Raw genomic sequence first — 19,761 nt, forward strand, 5'->3', positions numbered from 1 at the left:
AACTTACACATCCTTTATATATTAGATTGAACTAAAAGAGTATCTACTCTATAGTTTTGATAATGATTTAGTACTCTAAATCTATTGTTAATTTACATATTCTTTATATGCATCAAACAACTATAAATCTTAATAGTCCTCAGAGGGTTAAGTTATATAATTTTTAAGATGAAGGCTCCAAGTTGAATATCTAATAGATAATAATTGATATGCATTAAAAGAAACCAAAAAAAAAAAATCTAATTTACAAACAAGCTTATAACTCAAATATACAAATAAGTCTAGAAACTTAATTTTACAAATAAGGCTTCTAATTCAAAGCATACTAAAATCAAAGTCTAATAGTGAATAAAATTAAGGTGACATTCTTATATATCCTTGTGAAAATTCATTAGCTTGGACAAACTGTCATTAGCTATGAAGCCTATGAACATTAATAAAATCCAGCTCCTCATATGATATATTTTATAGGGATCAACTGGATCAGCAAATGAGATGATCATGTATGTATATTTGTTCAAGTATTCATTATGACTTTAATTTGATATTTGCTAAAATTTTGTTGTGATTAAAGATGATGCAGCAATCATAGAGGATTAGATAGTTAGATTGTCTATGATATGTATTGTTGATCCGAAGATTTAAAGGGCATGATCATTACTGGTTTGTTTTGATACCATAGGATGATATTTTTACAAAAACACTTACAAATTTATTGTTATTACCCACAATCGTCACAATGGTGTTTTGCTTGACTCCCCCTCAACATACCACATCTTGTCTTTGGTTCACAACCTTGATGATCATTAAGATTGTGGCTCAAAGTGACCATTTAGGCAATCTTAAGTACCTTATTCAATCTTGATTAAGTAAGCAACAGATGATTCCAATATCTTTAAACTTCAAGCTTTTCTAAGAGCACATCTCCCTTCTCTTTGATTTAGCTTTATCTGGCCTCCCAAGGTACCCCTCACATTTTTAAGTTTCATTTTTATATTTTTAGGAAGATAACCTCCAAAAAGCTTTGATATGGACCAATAAGAGCCAACTTAATAAAACCATTTGAACGAGATTTGGAACATTTGAGCGATTTAAGTTCTAGCCAATCGCACTCTAAAAAATTCCATTCGAATGAATATCCAATGTTCGAAGTCTTTAGCTATCCATTTGAATGTTTTTCCTATATTAGTATAGTGAGCTATATATCTAAAAAATTTTGTTTGAACATATTTCTCATATTGGATATAATGAGCTTTTTAGAAAATCCCGTTTGAACACTTTTTTCGTGTTGGATAGCCATTTATTTCTTGCCATGCATATCACATTCAAACGCAACAGTGTTCCATAAAACTGTTCTAATGAATTTCCAATTTCTATGAAAATGTATCTCACAGGAAAAATCATTCAAACAGAATGTCTTTTTTTGCCTCCAAGAAGTGTTTTTGGTCTTTATAATTTAATCTAATAAGTTACGAGTCATAAGATTTTTGTTTTGACACAAATTAGCCAATTATAAGTGCTAATAATAATTAAAATGATATAGCTCATACAGATTGAACTAGGTGATAAACGAGAAATAATAAGTCAATATTTTCGGTATATATTTTTTATGTAGGTAGAAAAGAGTTTTATTCAGGTTGGTTAAGTCATGTAAAAACACTAAGATTCTAAAGATATGCATAACTTAATATCTAACTAGACAATCTTGATTTGTAGAAGAATCTTATAAAAATAGACCTCTTGAATTTGGAGAAGCCTTGTGAAATATGCTAACAATTTGAAATGGAGCTTTATTAAAACATCCTTTTTTTTTTGAATTTTTTGCATCTCTCCTCACCTCAAACTATTCTTTTTAATTTACTGAGATTATTAAAAAAAATTATCATTATTTTGGGATTATTAAGGAGATTAAATATATTTGAGTAACCTTGTACTTGTTTTGAGCTTCACTCGGAGATTTTGTAATTTTACAATTGTCGTCCATGATTATTCCGCTTAGATCCCCTAAACTATTACTTTTTTTCACAACACTTTTTGAATATCCTTTTTACCACATATATACTCCCAATTTTTTTGTATCATTACTTTTTTTTCTTAGTTTAAAAGATATATGGTGATATTTTCTTTTTTAGTTCGTGAGGTGTATGTGGGTAATAAAAAAGTTTTATGGAGTGTATGTGAAAAATAATAATATTTTAAGAGGCCTGTGTAGAATTATCTCTATGTATAATTACATCGAGCTTTCATATATTCAATTCGAGCTATTTGTTAAGGAGATTTAAACTTATTCTTAAATCAAACCTAATTTAAGCCTGAATCAAGCTCCACTTAGATTCAATTTGATTTACTGGGAAGCTTGATTAGCTCAACATTAGTTTTTTTTCCATTATAATAATAATAATAGACAAACCTCCAAGGTTTATTCGCTTGTTTACGCTTGAATTAAGCTTGTTTAAGGGTTAAGCTGATTGAATTAGGCTTGAATTAATCTCGGTTGAAATTGGACTCATTTAAAGCTTAAGGTTAAGCTTGGGTCGTAGTCGCATAAGTATCTCAAGAAATGAAGAAGAATGTTGAAGGCTTGGAAAGAATAAAGCATGCAGAAGAATGAAGTTATTCTCTCTAATAAGTTTTCAGGAAGTAATCAAGTTTAAGATATTTCCAACTCCAGCAATTAATTATTCCACCAAATCTAGCTTCTCCTTCTTTCGTATCTCAAACTCTCGATCAACGGTTTCATTTAAGTGATCCACGTAGTCGTTGATTTGATTGACCTCCTCCTTAACAGCGTTGAGGTTTAACTCCCAGAAAACTGGCTTTATTTCCTTTTTGCGTTCCTCCTCTTCCAGGAGATCATTCATCTCTTTCTTCATACCCTCTAACTCCTCTTTTGCACTCGCTAATTCTTTCTTCATCTTGGCAATCTTGTTTCGTTGATGCCAAATCTTTGTGTCGTAACTCCCACGTCTCTTTTCGACTCTCTCTAGCATATTCTCTTGCATGTCCAGCGTGTTCCTCCAGCGCTCAGCAGCCTCTGCGTATTGTACGTAGGGATCAGTAAGAGACGTTAGCTCAGCAGACAATTTCGATGATATTTCTCTTTTCACTATCTGTACATCCAAATAGCTGTGATACTTAATCTCTGCTGCAAGTTTCTCTAGCATGGGCACGATTTTCTCTACTGAAGCTTCAATGTCTTGCCCAAGTTGTTGTAGTTCTTCTACGCCGTTTTCTATTATTTCAGCTGTCTCTTTGGAGGTTGGGTTCTCTCTCAAAGCTTCTTGAATATCACCTATGATCACTTTGACGTAGTCCCACTTACGTGTGATTCTTCTTTTCTCGTATTCTGAAGCTGAAACTTTCACCTTGCAAGTCAAAATGATCTTTTTTGAAGGAGTTGGTATACCAGCTGCTCCTTCAAGGGGAGAGTCCTCTTCCGCATCTGATCCTCCTGCAAGAAGAATGCAACAGTGATAGCTAACTGTTTAGATCCTAATCAAGACCATAAAAGTGGAAGAATTACCACTTGAAGTAGTAGAGGCTGTGTCTTTGGTGTGTTTCATTGAAGCTATAGTAGCAGAAAACAGTTTACGTATCCTCGTTAACTTGGTTTTTGTAATAGCTGTGGCTAGTCCAGGAATCCTCAAGAAAAGCTTCTTGTTCAACCTCTCCTGTAGGACTTATGAAAGAAGAGAAAAGAGGAGAGGTTAGGATTCAAACGAAGTTGTTAACTTCGTGTGGAGATATGTGAACAGCTTACCTCTTTTAGTAGCAAAGATGCTACTTTCCTTGAGGGCCTTAAGGATTTTCCCTTCACGTCGAGGTGTTGAGATTTCTCTAGAGATTGTTGGAGGAGTGGCTTGAGAGATGACATTTGTGCTTTGATCTTTAACATTCGAATTAATCACCACCGGAGCTAGTTTCTCTTTGGAATTGCTATTTGATGGGGCGTTTAGCTTCATCTCCTTTACTTGATCTGCATCTATATATATATATATATATATATATATGGGATCAAGTGAGCATTCATACCATTAAATTGGTTTGAAATGTTTGTAGGTTGAAATATGTACCCATGAAGGCCATCTCTTCGCACAGCATTATCTTGCAGTGTTAGCTTGGAGACATCATCAGCGTGAGAAATATTAGAAATAGTTTGAAAAGCTTTAAGAAGAGAACTTCCTAATCTATTACCTTTATGTTGTCCTAAAACATCTCTCTTGATTCTTGAACCAAAAGGAAAGAATGTTGGTAGCATTCTAAAAATCCAAGAAAAGGATTGAAAACCACCGACATTCGAGATTCTCATACTACAAGCAAACAAAATGGTTATTCTCAACAAAAAGTAAAGGAATCATGGGTTGTTTTTTACTTGATAATAAAGAAAGAGAGGAATATGACCTCAAGAACTAGAATATATACCTGCTTCTTATCCTCTTCCATCACATTCTAAGGCTTAAGGATGAGGAACTCTGCTCTATAAAATAAAATAAAAAATAACAAAAATACAACTCGCCACACATCGAATCGCTTGAGCTAATCATGCTCTCATTTTATTGTTTCTGTGGGCAATTGGAGCTTAAGGTGAAGAAAAGCATGTCAAGCACTGTAGACCAGAATAAATGACTTACATTTGCATTGTTTCTTGATTCAAGTCACTCTTCTCCTTACATTATGTTTAAGATAAATGATCATTAACATTTGGGGTAGTTGAAGCAATAGTGTCTCACTTTGTTCTTCTGTATAAGTATCAAATTTTCTTGATTTTAGCAAAGAGGTTATCGATATATGTTCTTATATTAAATGATCTCATTGCTTATTTAGTCCTCCTCAGCTCTGAGCTAGGTTTAATGGAAGTACAAAAAAAAAAAAAAAAAAAAAAAGAAGCTAGCTCTAGCTCTGCTCTATTTCAAGTTTCATATATTATCATTAATCCTTGGAGGCCCACTATTTGGATGGTTAGGATGTGGTCACATGAGTATCTCAAGCATTTGAACATTATATTTCAGCAAACAATTTGAAAGCACATTACATGACACCTTCCTTGAATGAGGGTAAGATTGCTCATGTTATATCTCCTCTTCATCAACTAGCAATGACTTGATCAAATAGTTGAGTTTGATCAGAAAATTCAAGACCCAATTGCTACAAAAGAAAAAAAAAATTTAATTGATTAGGGGAGCGTATGCATCCATACATATCGTTTGGTATGAGAGTCTGGATTGATTAGGGGAAGCAGCATGACTCATGAGTTTTCGAGAATAGTTACAAATCGCAACAAGTATTACAATATTGTGATCGATTCAGCTCATCATATGTATAAAGGAACTATTTAGCTCCTTAATTGGAAAGATACTGTATGCCATTTACATATATTGCCAGAAGAAACCTTCCAATTCTTTCTTCTACTTCTTTCATTTTGTGAGAAAATGGCAAACCAAGAGAGTTTTCATCTTACATAGAGAAAAAGATATTTTACGACTTCATGTTCCTCGCTATTTCCTGCAATGCAGAGGAGGATGGATTAAATATAATGTTATATATAAAAAATATCCAAACGAACAGACAATTTAGTAAATGAAAAGTATGAGAGATACTAGCAATATGTAGCATAATTCCAATATATAATTACTAAGTTAGATGTGGGGAAAAAGAATCCTAAACAAATAGAACAAACCTTGATTCTCCTAAGAAATTAAATAATCAAGCCAACAGCGACTACTACTGATGGGATGCTACTTCTGTACTTTAAGAAATATATAGCACAAAGTTATAGTTAGAATATAGAGAACCACATCTCATGCAAGTGTTTTAGAGGTGTTTCTTGTTTTGAATTAAGAGTTTATTAAACAGTCAAACTTCCATATAGTTCATAAATGGTGTAGATGAAAACTTACCTATAGTAGAAAATCTAATGCGTAAAGCAATCAAAAGATATTTTGTTTGTTAATAAGAGGACTAGATTCGTTAAGTGCATGAAGTTCATGTCACTAGAGATGTTGTTTCTGTGATTGACTCAAAATAATGGCCACTTAGTTGCAACAGGTAGGCCTAATCTCACCTCTCCAACACTTCTATGAAAGGAAGAATTTTCATTTGAAACAAGCAGTCACTAGTACTTGCTTAAAAGATTTCTATTGTGGAAAGATTTTGTTCAGAAATATATTTCCAACAAATATGGATCAATATTCATAATCTTGTTACGACAAGAACTAGTTTATTTGAATGACTCGAATACGTACCAAGGAAGTTTAAATGTGTCCTTCCATCGTCCTTGTTTCGCACAAGTAGCGTATATTTTGTCCAGTCGAATGATCACTTCTGAAAATGTTGGCCTCACTACAGGCTGGGGATCCCAGCATTCTTCAATTAACCTACATATAGATGTGGCTCATAATCATCAAATTTATAATATGGAGGTGAAATGGAATTATCTTTGATGGAACTAATATTTCACTTATAATTAGAACATTGTAAAAGAAAATATTGCATGTCACAATAAAAAAATTGCTACATTTCAGCATAAAATATGAGGCCTCTTCAGGATCAACTAATGATTCCTCTATCCTTGTTCAGCTCTGCTTAGTATATTTGAAAATAGCATTCAATTGCATAAAAAGAAATAGCCTGGCAGTAACTAAATATTCAGTTGTCTAGCAGAGAGGTTGTGCCTTAAGGTACAAATTGGTACATCACAATTTTCTAAGAATACATTTCAAACCTCACACGATATTACATCTCTTACTAAACTTAATTCGATACAGAGCTTGAAAGACCTCACCAACTAGACACGTTGAAGCCAAAACATCATGCAAATTGCAGTTGACTATTTCTTATAGTATTTGATTGAGATACATGCTCTTATTGTAGGTCACAAGGGCCTAGTATTCTGTGAAAGATGACATATGATCATCGTTACATCTACGTTGCGTTCGTTATGAAACCTTCTTCAGTAAAGTGAAAGAATCATTTTTACTGGTGTCTCCTTTGTCATATCTAAATCTTTACAAAATAAATAAAAGAAAAAGACAAGAATTCTATATAATTGATAGAGTAAGTGGAGCATTTGCTACTCTTCATCTCAAGCTGGATCTTACTGGGGTGTAGAACTTTTTTCAAAATTTCACACGTCCAAACAGAGTGGAAGCTACTTGGTTAGTAAAGTTCCGGAAACCAAGGTCAAGCATGGAAATTATATATAAGAAACTAAAGAAGCCTTAAATGTATGTAGCAAATAAGATTTATGAATCAAAATAGCTTACAGACAGAACTTACTCTTTGACATCTGGAGGATAACTCTTCGACTTGTTCTTTAATGGCGGTCTGAGTCCTTCCACGCAAATCATCTGAGCAACCTCTCCTGGGGATTTTGGTTGAAAAGCTGGTGCTCCTTCAATCATCTGAACCCAGACAAGAATGCCCGAAACATTCAACAAGAATAAATTAAGGGAGTGAATCTGTAAGACTATATGCATATGGCAAAAGTATAGGTTGATAATGGGATCTATGTATCAAAAGGACGGCAAAAATAGCACAAGAAGATGATCTAATGACATAGCAAAACTAGATTAAGAAAGATGATCCAAATTTCTTATTCGGCAGAAGCACAAGTTTATGGGCTTGAAATATCGAACCATGGCAAACTAGCATAATAAACAAGTTTTTACCTTCATCTTGATACAATAAGGGACTACCAACGCTCTACAATTCAAGATGTTTCTAACACTATCTTTCCTTTATTTTGTCGATCACCTAGGTAAGAATAATTATCTCTATATGCCGACTAGCAATCTCCTATCTTTCCCAGATGATAACCAATAAAATTGAGATATTAAAAATGGCTTATCATAGGCATAATTCCATCTTGTGGATATGGTCATATAAAAGGTAACAGATGTTGGAGTTTACTATGACAGAGCATGTATTTTGCACTAGGGTGGGAATGTCCTGTTTGTTACTATCTCCCATTTAATTATGAAGTTCAACCTCTACTTATTCTAAATGCGACTATGGTTCAAAAGCAAAGAGAGTTTGTGGCAAATAAATATTGAACTCCATAAGAATCAAAAGAATGCCAGAATACCTCATAAAGAATTAGACCAAACGAGAATGCATCAACACTTCTGCCAAATATGTCATTCCTGTAAATTTCAGGTGCAATGTATGGACCTGTAAGAAGAAACATCCATTGTTCAGTTCAACAATATTATTATTAATGACATTCTCAACCTAAAAGAACCTCTTTGAGCTGAAAACACTACTAGAGGCAGCCATTAAGCTGTTGAGTATCTGGAACTAAAAGCATACTGAAACTAACAAAATATGTTCTCAAAAGGATTGACATAGGATTATGCATACCACATTGTACTATTCCCCACCAACTGCTAAGAGAAAAGGATGGAAAAAATTCTATGTTTACAATGGTTTCGATTCTGGGATTAGTTTTTGTGAAATCTCTCAATAACACCACATTTTTTGCGTTTACTTGTCATTACGCCTTTTCCTTTGGATCTTCATGGTCTGACCCCCTGCTTTTGCTTTCTATTGCTTATAAAACACCTTGAGTTACTCACTCGCATATCTTTCAGTTTTGATTTTTCTTGAAGTTATTGTCTCTAAGACAACACCAAGTATTCTTGTTTGCCTATAAAGTTTTGCCTTAATAAAAGTAGTCATCCGATGACTCCCTAGTAATGCGTGGAACAGAGTAAGATAATGTCAAAAGTGAAGAAATATAAATTTTGTCTCTCAAAATCTGGTCCTCCAGAAAGCAACTGCACATTAATTCAATATAGTATGATCAGTAGCAAAATGTTATACTGCTACAAAAATTCCCGATTGTCAAAATTTTGGAAACTACACATGTAGCAATGGTCTTTTTGCTTAAGGTATCTTCATAGATTCTGAGAAGGCATTCTTCATCTGGAAGAAAAGTATCTTGGTGAGTAACCAGTGAAAACGTATCATTCAGAAGAAAACAGATGAAATTATATCAATCTAAAATATTATTTGAATGAAAATGCAACAAAGAGATGGTCATACAAAGAGGATTACATTATTTTAGGTCATACAGAGGCATTACATTGTGAATGTTATCTGAATTGCTTTTTCTCTATCACAGATAAATGAATTCTATGTATAATACACAAGCGTGTTTTTTTGGATATGCAGAGAAATTCACTTACTTAAGTTCTCAATAAGAGATTCTGGATGTGCTAATTTTGCTTTGTCAGCTGAAATCTTTGATAGCTTCAGTAAGCCAAATCCTGCCACCTTCAACTGGCCTCCATTATCCAGCAAGATATTTCTGGCACCTTATCAAAATTCGAATAGTAAAGTATAGAACATAGTGCAGTGAAATTTCGAATAAGAATTACTTGTGTACAAACAATTATAATTTCTTTATTCTGTCATCTTACTTTGGTTTCAAGTCACAATGAATAATTGGGTCTGGTTTGCATTGATGAAGATAATTCATTCCCCTGAATACAAAAAGAAAAGGAGAAAAATAAAATAAAATTTCAACAAAGTAAACCTTTGTTATATTATTTAAATTTAGACATCCAACATGCCTTGCAATATCAAGAGCAAATCTTAAAACTTTATGAGCCTGCAACCGCCCTTTCTTCTGGAGATAGCTTCCTAGATCACCCTGAGTGTAAGAAAATAGGACGAAATACATGTATTAATATATTGAGATGTAAATGTGGAAATAAACAAGAGGATCATATGGGCGATAGTCTATAGAACAGATAAAGGTTGCAACTGAAATACGATCATGAAATACCCGTTCAAGGAAGTACTTATCTTGCAATATGTTTGTTTATGCTTGACTAGCAAGTTTTCTTAGAAATGTATATGTTGTCATTCATGATACATATTTCAATACTTCATATTTGTTGTTTTCCTCAGAATCTACAGCATTGGCATAGGCCAATTTTTTTTTCTCACATGCAGTAACATTTTTGAAAATATTGATTTTTGTACTTCAATATTATTGTTAAAATAGTTTACTGTCGGAGGACTAATATAAGTAATTATACTATTGTGGCATCCTTAACACATCGAACAATAGATTTTTCAAGGTTTGATGTATTGTTATGCAGATCATGTCATATCTGTACCTCCTATCTCTGTCTATGCTTACAGAATTTAAGAATGCTTCAAAAACTATGTTAAGAGGCAGCACTTCAACAAATTTAAAGCAGAGAAATTTGAAAAAAATTTAAGAGAATTACATCTAAAATAACTCTAGTGAATTCAAAATGCTAAGCTTACTTTTGGATGATACTCTGAAACGATCATCATCGGTATATTTTGAGTAACAGCTCCTACAAACTGAACCACATTTGGGTGCCGAACCTTTTCCAACAATGTCAACTCGTGCTTGAAAGCATTTCTGCAAGAAACAAGAATTCCAAGAATTAGTTGTGCATTCACCACATTTGCTTTGATCCAGCAAGCAACTATTACAAATTAGGAAGAGAAGAGGATATGAACCATACATGCTGTCTGGATCCGAATATCTTTCTTTGTCAAGTATTTTAACGGAAACTTTAGTCCCATTCCATTTTGCAACTTGATATGTGCCCTGCGCGTTGCAGAATTAAGTTTAGTAATCTTCTCAAAAGATTATGCATTGCTAAATAAGATAATGCTGCTCCTGCTCGGAAAATGGGATCAGTTGATATCAAGTAAAACTACGATCAGCTTTCCTGATTAGTAGCATCAATTGTAGAAGAACATCTAGATTGTCGCCTTATGTAACTATGCATGTTTGTCTTGTATTGCGAGATGATTCATTCCCTAGTAAGTTTGATGACTAGAAACTACATTCAAAAGTCACAGTAACAGATATGAATTTTTTTAATCTAAAGATAAATGAATTATAAATACAAATATACCTTTTAAGAATAATTATTTCCTCTCTAGAAAGTAATCCATGATTACTAATCCTAAACCTTGATCACAACTAATTAATTGTGGAAGTTAAGCCAATAAGAACATGCCTTCAGAACCTCTTCTCCTCGGCGGAATTGAAGCTCTCCTGGATTGAGCTCATACTCTGGAATGTCTCGGGGATTAGAAACCGTCATCGGAGTCTTCCTCGTCTTCTGCAAAGGGCGCAAAAAATAACAAACAATTTTTTTAGAAAAAAATTGCAATGCAAATCCTGGAAAGAAAGTTAGTTTGAAAGGATCATAGAGCAAGTACTGGAACTTTGGCTCCTCTAGCTTTCAAGATATTGTAGACTTCAAGATTGCCATAGAACTTGGCATCAGCTGCAGCCTATGATGACAAGAGGTAAGAAATTACATTTCAATATTAAAGTGGTCGAAAGAGGGAAATATCGCTGGGCATATAACTTGGCGGGAAATCGTTACCGTGCTTCCCCACCGATCTCGGGCATCGACATTAGCCCTCCTGCTCAGCAGCAGCTTGACGACATCGAGTTGACCCTCGCACGCCGCGATGTGGAGAGCCGTCCTGCCATCGAGGTCGATGTTATTGACATCAATCCCCTCATTCAGGATCTCCTCCACGCCTTGGGCGTCGCCCTGGGAGGCCAAGAACAGGAGCTGCATCGTGGAGTCGAGGTTCTCGGGCACGGTGAGCTCCTCGAGCCCCGGGCTCCGGCTCCGCCGGTTAGGGTCGAGTGACGATTGCCGCCCGAAGGCGAAGCGGACCGCTCTGCCGAGCCTCGGGTCGAAGGAGAGATTCCGGCGGAAGCTTAGCTTGCCGCTCTTTCTTATCGACCCAGTCGAGAACTGTCGCCGGATCGCCCGCCTCGCCGCCTCCATCCCTATATATATCCTTACAGACCCCAAAGTTCTCAAACCCAGAAGATGAAAACAAAAAAAGAAAAACCCAACTATAAATATATCAAAGTTTCAAATCATATCATTCCACGACGAAATTTGGATCCTGGGAGCTCGAAATAGAGCTCCGGGAACCCCAAATTCGAACGAGAACCAGAAGAAAGGGGGAATCTGATCCGGAGGAAGAGAGAAGAAAGAGAGGAGAAGGGTGTGGAGGAGAAGAAGGGGGAGCGGAGCGGTGGGGAAAGAATGGAAGGGAGGAGAGGAGTCCTTCCTCTCTTTGCGGGGATGAGACGAGTATTTATAGAGACTAGAGAATTTAAGAAGGAGCGCGGTGAAAAAAAGAAAGAAAATAATTAAAAAAAAATTAAAAACAAGAAGCGCGTTTAAGCCCGGAAGTTTTAACGGTCGAAATGGAGCTGAATCGGTCGCGTGCGATGGCGCGAACAGCAAACAGCACTTGCACTCTGCCACCTTCAGCTATTTTATGTTTTGATAAATGCTTCTAAGAAGTATAATCACATAAAGAGGTTAATTAGCAGTTTAATAATACGTATATTCCCCGTGGATATAATTTTTTTTAATATAAAAACCCTGTAGGTTAGAATAATTCGTTAGCTTTTAGTAATAACATTAAATAGAGCCACAGTTCTTTAACATAAATTCTTCTAGATAACGCTACAAGTAATATACGGTATCAACTCCAAACACAACTAGAGAAAATCAAGAGCAGAACGTAGCCATGATAGATTCACAAGAGCAAAGAGCCTTAAGCTATTCTGTATGTTTCGCCTGGGCAGCAGTTCAAGACACAGCCTCGTTAGGCGGTAGTGAAAGGAGAAAGATTATTTTAAGGTTTTCCATATAATTTTTATTATATAAATTGTCGGCAGATTTGCGCCTAGAACATAATAAGTAACCAGGAAACTTTTGGAAACCTAAGACAACTGTTGATAGAGCTAGGCCCCACCTATTATAGTTTGTTCAGCGGATGCTATAAATCGTTTATAGTAATTATTTTTGAAAGGGTCAAAATCTTATATTGCGGTTTTATAGAATTGATAGATCGACAATCATTTTTCTTTCTAGGAAAAAGCCAGTTCATTTATTTCTATTGGTTATTATAATATAGTTCGATTTATTAAAAAGATGAGTAGTAATAGAGCGACGACTTTTTAACACATACTTCAATAAATGTAAAATATATTATCAAATCTGGAACGCAAAAATTGTATATACACTTAAAAAAATATACATAAATATTTTTATCCACATCATCAGCTATGATACAAAAGAAGAGTTTATCGGACAATAAAATTACTTTCGATCAAACTTTTAAACACAGAGTAAATATTTCTTGAAAAAAGATTAGAGAGGTTAAAATATATTTAATCAAAGTTAATCACGGTAACTCAGTTGGTCGAATTCTATCGATCTATGGTAGAAATCATAGATTCGATTTATACACGAATTATCCCTGACATATTTATTAGATTTAAAAAAGTAATAATAAGATATAATCATAAATAGTGTGAAAGGTATAATACTATCCTATGTCGGCCAGCATGCTGATGTGTCAATCTCCTAACTTGAGAGAGGCATTTATGTGGACATTGATGGTGGCAGTCCTAACGCGGTGGTGGTCAATCATTTGTTCACTCGGTCGCATGCGTATAGGATTACTAATCACGCGTCCACTTAATTAATTAATTAATTAATTAATTAATTAAAATTATACCCCCGTTTTGGTTGTTTGTGGCACCTATCTTCTTAGTTTCGGTAATGAATAAGACTGTTGATTAAGATGGCAATGGCGTATATGGCATGCCATTATTCCTCCCCTCCAAGTCTCCATGACTTTAAAACCACATTGTATTTTCGTATAATTTAAAGGGATTATTGTATTAACTGACTGAGAAATTGATCCCCTTAATTACGTAAAACTTTTGAAATACTTAATTTCGTTAGGAAAAAAATAACACGCGGTTGTCGTGTGATTAAATGTAGACTCTCTATGAACTATTTTGTTATTTGATTTATGTAGCTCGAGTTCGACTCAAGCTCGGTTCAAACTCAATGTAGGCTCGAGCCCACTCTGAATAATCGAGTTTGAGCACACAGTGGCTTGCTCTCGATCAAATTATATTATGTATAGTTTGAGTCTCGTGAATCTTGATCTAATGGTTCATAAAATATCTTATTGTCTTGGGGTTGATCTAATTGGTTCATTCGATCATAATCGATCCTTATTCAAGTCAAGCTTAATCAAGCTTGGGTTGACTAGTTTAATTATGGTGTAAATTTGTTAGATTAGGTCTCATGATTAGTCCTAATCTGACTAGGAAACTAGCTTGTTGATCTATATCTTTGGTCTCCTTTATAAAGTAGGAGATAGCGAGAACTCTTCTAGTTAAATTATAAGATTATGAAAGTTCTCATAATGGAATAAGAAGTATACCCTAGTTTGACTAGGAGAAGGACAGAAATAGGGTACCTATACAAAGATATAGAGGGTTAGCCTTTTAGGCGAGAAATAAAGGCACATGATAAATACTATGAGAGCCCGTAATAAATGTGCAAGGAACACAAAGGAGATGCAATAGTAAATAGAGTGCTAGAGTTGCAAAATGTGTGGGGCATATGGGTAGTGCAAGATTAGGGCGGAAGAGAAGAAAGAGAAGACCGTGTATACTTTCGTGTATATTATGTTGGCTTTCTGATATCAAACTCACCTAATCAAGTCAAATAGGTTCGAGTTTTTCTTGACTCATAATTTTCGACCGAACGAAGAGAGCTTGAGTTTACCTAAATATTAAGTAGGTTGCGAGATTCTCTCTTGTTGGTGTAGAGAAGAAAGGAATTGGGGGTTTAGCTTTCCTAAGTTTTTTTGTCAATTCAAAGTTTCAAGTTTGGTCAGAAATGATGGCCAGGAGACTCTTGAAATCTGATTTGTCTAAGGGTGGTTCTAACAAAAAGGTTTACCTCTCATAAGGTTATATACTCATAGATAGTTTTTTTTTTCTAAATGAAAAAGGATTTTATAAACTAACTTCTACGATTACAAAAAGCTCTGTTAGAATCGAAGGCCAACAACTATAGAAGATCAGAAGGAAAACCTCATCTCAAGTATAACCATAGCCAATTATTCTACCATAATTAGCCAGCCAATTGACAAAACGATTAGCCTCTCTAAAAATATAGTTAACTTTACAATTTTAATAATTGCGAGTAAAAAAATTTATGTCTTCCACTATGACCTTTACTGACCAAGCAGGCTCAATCGCACTATTCAAAATGTTGACCAGAAAGAGAGAATCAGATTCAATTTATCTCCTAGAAATGGTAGCGCCTCCCTAATCACGGCTGCCTCAGCTATCAAGACAGACAAATACGATCCACAATGAGCACCTGCAAAAAGAAAGGCACAGTTAGAATGTCGAACAACGAAGCCAGCTCCAACAATTTCCTCACTGCTCTGAAAGGAGCCATCGATTACTTATAGATAGTAAACATATGAGATCTCGCTACTTATTTCTCATATTCTTAATAGCAAAATTACTTTTTCTCATACTAGTAGATGTAGCCCGGCATTGAGTGAATCACGTAAATCTTGTGTTCCATTTTTTTAGGTATGCTTGTGCACTTACAGCATTCCTCTTGTGTTTTCGTATATATCCAAGATATACTTGCACGTTTTGTGGGTGGGTGTTGCTAAAGCCAAGAGATATACAGTAGATCCTATTTCTCTATTAAATTCCTGAATCCCAATTCTATAATTGAACTTTCTTGCATGATATTTGTGAGTTTAGAATATAAATCTAAGTCATATTTCAAGTGCTTTACTTCTAAAGTTGTAATTGTATGGGATCTCTATCACAAGTATTAATCAAGAGGCATTTAAGAAGTGTTTGCCGACATTGGCAAGTAGTAGGTAAAGATTTTTATTTTTAATTTTATATTTGAAATGTTTTTGTTGCTTATTAAAGCCTATTTTAATTGCTTGACAATGACAAACAGTGAAACAGAGCAGTGGTTGGTATTCGGTTGGGTGAGTATGAATGAGCCATGCTTGGTCTACTAAATTTGATGGAAATTAATTTCGAGCCAAACTTATATATATATATAATTTTAATTTATGCAATGTATAATTTGTGACTATTAGATTAAGACATAATGGTTTATATCTGCCTCTAGTTTGATCTAACCCTACTAACTAAACATAATAGTCTATTTTTATTTTGATAATTTGATAATTAGTTGCATGTATTAGAGTTCCATTCTTTTGTTAAATTTACCGGTTCTTGAATTTCAAGCTTTAATCAACTCTTACATGAATTGGTTTGTTTAAAACTTGAGCTCGATTTAGGCTTGAATTAAGCTTGGCTCGAGCACTAGATCCATTCAAAAAGCTCACAGGCTTGAAAACGATTCATGTCCAACCTAATAAAATATGGTGAAAACCTAACCCGACTTGATTCGAAATACTATTGGATTGGCTCCGGTCAAGAGGGTCTAAAGCTTGACCCGTTCCAAGCCCATAATTCTCGACCTGACTAGAGCCCATATGTATTAGCCCATTCACTAGTAGTAGAAATTCAAAATAATAAATTTCTATAAGTTAATGTGGATGTAAGATGTGAACATATGAAAAAAAAAAGTATCATGATATTATGAGATAATTCATAATTTTTTTGTAAAAAGTTTTTTTTTCGACCGGGCCAAGCCCAACCCAGCCCATGAGCAACCCTAGTCTCACTTAGAATTATGTGAGACGAGTCTGAACAAAATACTAGGCTCAAAACTAATTTTAAGTAGAGATTTAGGTTCATTTAAGCTCGACTCTTGATACTATATAAGTATAGATATCTAAACTATTCTTTTTTTCTACTCTGTCCACACAAGAGCTTTCGTAAGAAAACCCTAATAGAGAGATCTTTTCCAAGCCGCATTTACTCCGCTTACTCTCCTCCCCTCTTGGCTAGGAGGAGGGACGCCTCTATCCTAACCTAGTTTCTCTCAATCTTCTATAAGTAAAATAACTTGATAATACAAAAATTTTAAATTAAATATTTAGTGTTTTGTATACATAAATTTGTCATTACAAATTTGCACTAATAATCTCCCCCCTTAATAATTTCATAGTAAAAAAAATTAAACAAGAATAATACTCTATCGATTATAATTTTCCTAAGTATCAAGAAAAATAAACTTATTTTAGATACTTGAAGTTAATCCTGTGAAGATTAAAAAAATTACTATTATCTTGTGAAAAGCATGTGTAGACTTTGCTACATAAAATTTGAGACAGATACAAATAATACTTTGAAAATGGGCCAAAAATTAGAGTTAAAAATTACAATAGGGTAACAAAGGGATTCATGATTCATACCGTTATATTTCCCAACAACAATAAACTGAATCGAGGAAACTATAAGATACATAGATATTGACTAGGATATCCAACAATCATTATTCTTTAATGACAGACAAGGAACTGATCCAGCGAGGGGCAACTTGAAGAGAATATATACAACATTATAAGTTCATAACTAAAGAAAAAGGTGGAGTTTTGTTTGCCCTAATGTTAGGGTATGTTTCACGAGCCGAATTAATAATAAGGTGGCTCATAAGTTAGCCAGTCTAGCTACTCAAGATTGTAACTCTATAGCTTGGATTGATCAATCGACATGTCCGGATGTAACAAGTATTTGGAATGCAAACTAAAAGTCTCCGGGTATTTCTCAAAAGAAGGAAAAAAAACAATGAGATCCCTACAAAAGCAATGATAAAGAAGTTCCTTAAATCATTAAATATCATTCTATACATAAAAACCTAAAGCATTTGTTTTGACATCCACATTGAGAAGTATAGATAAAAGTAATGGATTGTTCAAATATCTTTTGCTAGATACCCACTCTTAGTGAATGACCACTGAGTACTGGTACCTATTTATGTCTTAATGTTATACAAGTGTTCATAGAAATGGGGGGAAACAAAGGTGACCAAAATATTTAAAGGTGATACTGATACATATGAGCAATTCTGCAAGCATGAGAGTAGTATTATACATGAGATGGAGGAGGAGATTAATTAAGTACTAAGATGAGTGTCAATTGGTTTCAAAAGCTTTGCAGGTCCCAAGTCAGATATCTTAGGTTAATAAAATATCACAAATTTGGAAACTGTGTTATTGACAAAGTTAACTAACAGAGAAGAAAGATGAAAAAACACATTAGCTTACCTTAATAGCTTTGGTTCCCTTTAGATTCTTTGCCCATTTATTTTCATCGGTGTCTCTTTCCTTCTTCTTGATAGCCACTTTACACTAGATGTGATCAAACAGCCCAGCGGCCCAATTTGGATCGGGCTCGGCCCGAGCCCGAACTACCCATGGGCGGCATGAGCCAACCCTTTGCCCGTCCGACCCAGCCCAAAAGCCCGCCCGTTTGGCTTGCAACTAGGCCCGCCCGTTTTGCTACAGTATTTATTCGTTCTGCTACAGTAAAAATTAACTAAAATTTTAGTATTGTACCGTTTTACATTATTTTTAAGCACACATTTAAATTTTTTTAATTTATTATTATTATTTTTAAATAGAGGAACATAAATATTTTTTTTAATAAGCTAATAGTAAAAAAAAAAATTTAAAATAGCTAAAATGTGGTTTGGGCCGAATGATTGGTGGGCCGAGGTTCAGCCCGACCGGCTAGCCCAATCTCTCACGAGCCGACGAACGGTAACGGGCTAGATTATTCTAGCCCGGCCCGCCCTGCCCGATGATCATGTCTACTTTACACTAATAGTAAAATAGAGTAATCCCAGCTAGTGTAACAATGAATAAAGCTGCATCGGTAGCTGCTGCAATAATGATTGCAAGGTGTCTTTTGTATTTAAATTATTTATGAGTTCAAAGGCTAGATATGGACCGGATAAAGAGCCAATACTCCCTAAATACAGAGACACTTAGGCTCCACAAAACTTTTAGCCAATATAGTAAGTTGCCTAGTTTAGGCTTCAACTTATGTGCGTACAATTGCTCAGAACCAAATGCTGTTGAAACCTGCTCCAAGCCGTCGCGCTGCTGAGTTGCTCCTCCAAGTCAAATACATTACGGAGTCAGGCCATTAAGCCAAGCTACCAACCACCAAATAATTTCTTCACAATATTATTTAGGGTTGGAGTTGAACTCATAACCCTCTTGGTCATAAGGAAGGGAGATATCTACCAACTCTATTAAAGTTAGTTAGCATGACTGCAATGTGTTGCTCCCTGGCAAGCATCAAAAGGAGTCCCACAAAGCCCTGGATTGTTTGCAGAGCCAAAACGGTAGCATGGGACCAGATAAGAGATTATCAGCAACATTAATTCATGTCAGTCGAGTAAGCCGGCTTATTTGGCATGGAATTTCTCAAGTTAGCAGGTTGTGTTGTAAATCAAAGATATTAATATATGTACAGTTTGATAGATTTGTAGGAATTTCAGCTGAAAGCCTATTGTAGGAGAGATCAAGAGTTGTCACATACTGCAACTTTTTAGAGATGTTGGCAGGAAACTCTCTCTTCTGTATTTTACCTCAAGGGAGCTTGATATAAGCTCTATTGCAAAGTTTAGCTCCTTAAACTTATCTTACCTCAGCTCAAAATTCAGAATGCTTCCTTAGATTTTTCTAACATAAGATTGTTAATTTTTTGGCCTAAAGCCAAACAGTAGAGATACCTTCATTAACACTGTTTGAACTTTTGACATGTTTGATTTGTATGTTATATCCTTTTTAAAAGATTTGCAATGTCTAAAACACAAAATAAGAAAGATAAAAGAGAATTATACTAGCTGGTTGTAGAATAAAAATAACACTCTAGTCTTTTTATATAAAATTAATGTTTATTAAGTAGAACTACAAATGGGACACTAATTTTTGGCCTCACCACAAGGAGGTAAAATA

The 19,761-nt window shown here is 34.7% G+C and overlaps 2 protein-coding genes across 3 annotated transcripts; both read right to left on the reverse strand.

Moving 5' to 3' along the window:
* Positions 1-2,625: 2,625 nt before the first annotated feature.
* On the reverse strand, positions 2,626-4,149 carry LOC140769060 (uncharacterized). Of its 2 annotated transcripts, none has more exons than XM_073109606.1 (4): positions 4,074-4,149; positions 3,761-3,982; positions 3,524-3,671; positions 2,626-3,451 (listed from the first exon to the last, which is right to left on the reverse strand). In XM_073109606.1, exons 2-4 carry the CDS (start codon positions 3,893-3,895, stop codon positions 2,679-2,681), a joined length of 1,056 nt encoding a protein of 351 aa, XP_072965707.1. In that variant the 5' UTR covers positions 3,896-3,982; positions 4,074-4,149; the 3' UTR covers positions 2,626-2,678. The 2 variants fall into 2 exon arrangements, with proteins under 2 accessions (XP_072965707.1, XP_072965705.1); XM_073109604.1 differs by having other exon boundaries at positions 3,524-3,679.
* Positions 4,150-5,222: 1,073 nt separating this feature from the next.
* On the reverse strand, positions 5,223-12,087 carry LOC140769104 (integrin-linked protein kinase 1-like). The gene is made up of 12 exons (XM_073109668.1): positions 11,385-12,087; positions 11,215-11,289; positions 11,010-11,114; positions 10,506-10,591; positions 10,279-10,399; positions 9,573-9,652; positions 9,420-9,482; positions 9,186-9,307; positions 8,084-8,169; positions 7,276-7,400; positions 6,243-6,374; positions 5,223-5,502 (listed from the first exon to the last, which is right to left on the reverse strand). The coding sequence occupies exons 1-12, from the start codon at positions 11,799-11,801 to the stop codon at positions 5,496-5,498; spliced, it is 1,419 nt and encodes a 472-aa protein (XP_072965769.1). The 5' UTR covers positions 11,802-12,087; the 3' UTR covers positions 5,223-5,495.
* Between the last annotated feature and the right edge of the window lie 7,674 nt (positions 12,088-19,761).

Source organism: Typha angustifolia, chromosome 10, assembly GCF_048772165.1.
Source record: "Typha angustifolia cultivar Huaian chromosome 10, ASM4877216v1, whole genome shotgun sequence".
NCBI classification, from domain to species: domain Eukaryota; kingdom Viridiplantae; phylum Streptophyta; class Magnoliopsida; order Poales; family Typhaceae; genus Typha; species Typha angustifolia.

What these genes read in the sequence shown, in the direction of transcription:
- LOC140769060 (XM_073109604.1), bottom strand. Translation starts at nt 4,101, where the DNA reads ATGCTGTGCGAAGAGATGGCCTTCATGG. An exon ending in CATCTTTGCTACTAAAAGAG is followed by an intron (nt 3,680 to 3,760) that starts GTAAGCTGTTCA and finishes TTCTTTCATAAG; the next exon opens with TCCTACAGGAGAGGTTGAAC. An exon ending in AGCCTCTACTACTTCAAGTG is followed by an intron (nt 3,452 to 3,523) that starts GTAATTCTTCCA and finishes TTCTTCTTGCAG; the next exon opens with GAGGATCAGATGCGGAAGAG.
- LOC140769104 (XM_073109668.1), bottom strand. Translation starts at nt 11,801, where the DNA reads ATGGAGGCGGCGAGGCGGGCGATCCGGCGACAGTTCTCGACTGGGTCG. An exon ending in GAGGAGAAGAGGTTCTGAAG is followed by an intron (nt 10,592 to 11,009) that starts GCATGTTCTTAT and finishes TGCAACGCGCAG; the next exon opens with GGCACATATCAAGTTGCAAA. An exon ending in CATTGTGACTTGAAACCAAA is followed by an intron (nt 9,308 to 9,419) that starts GTAAGATGACAG and finishes ATAAGGTGCCAG; the next exon opens with AAATATCTTGCTGGATAATG.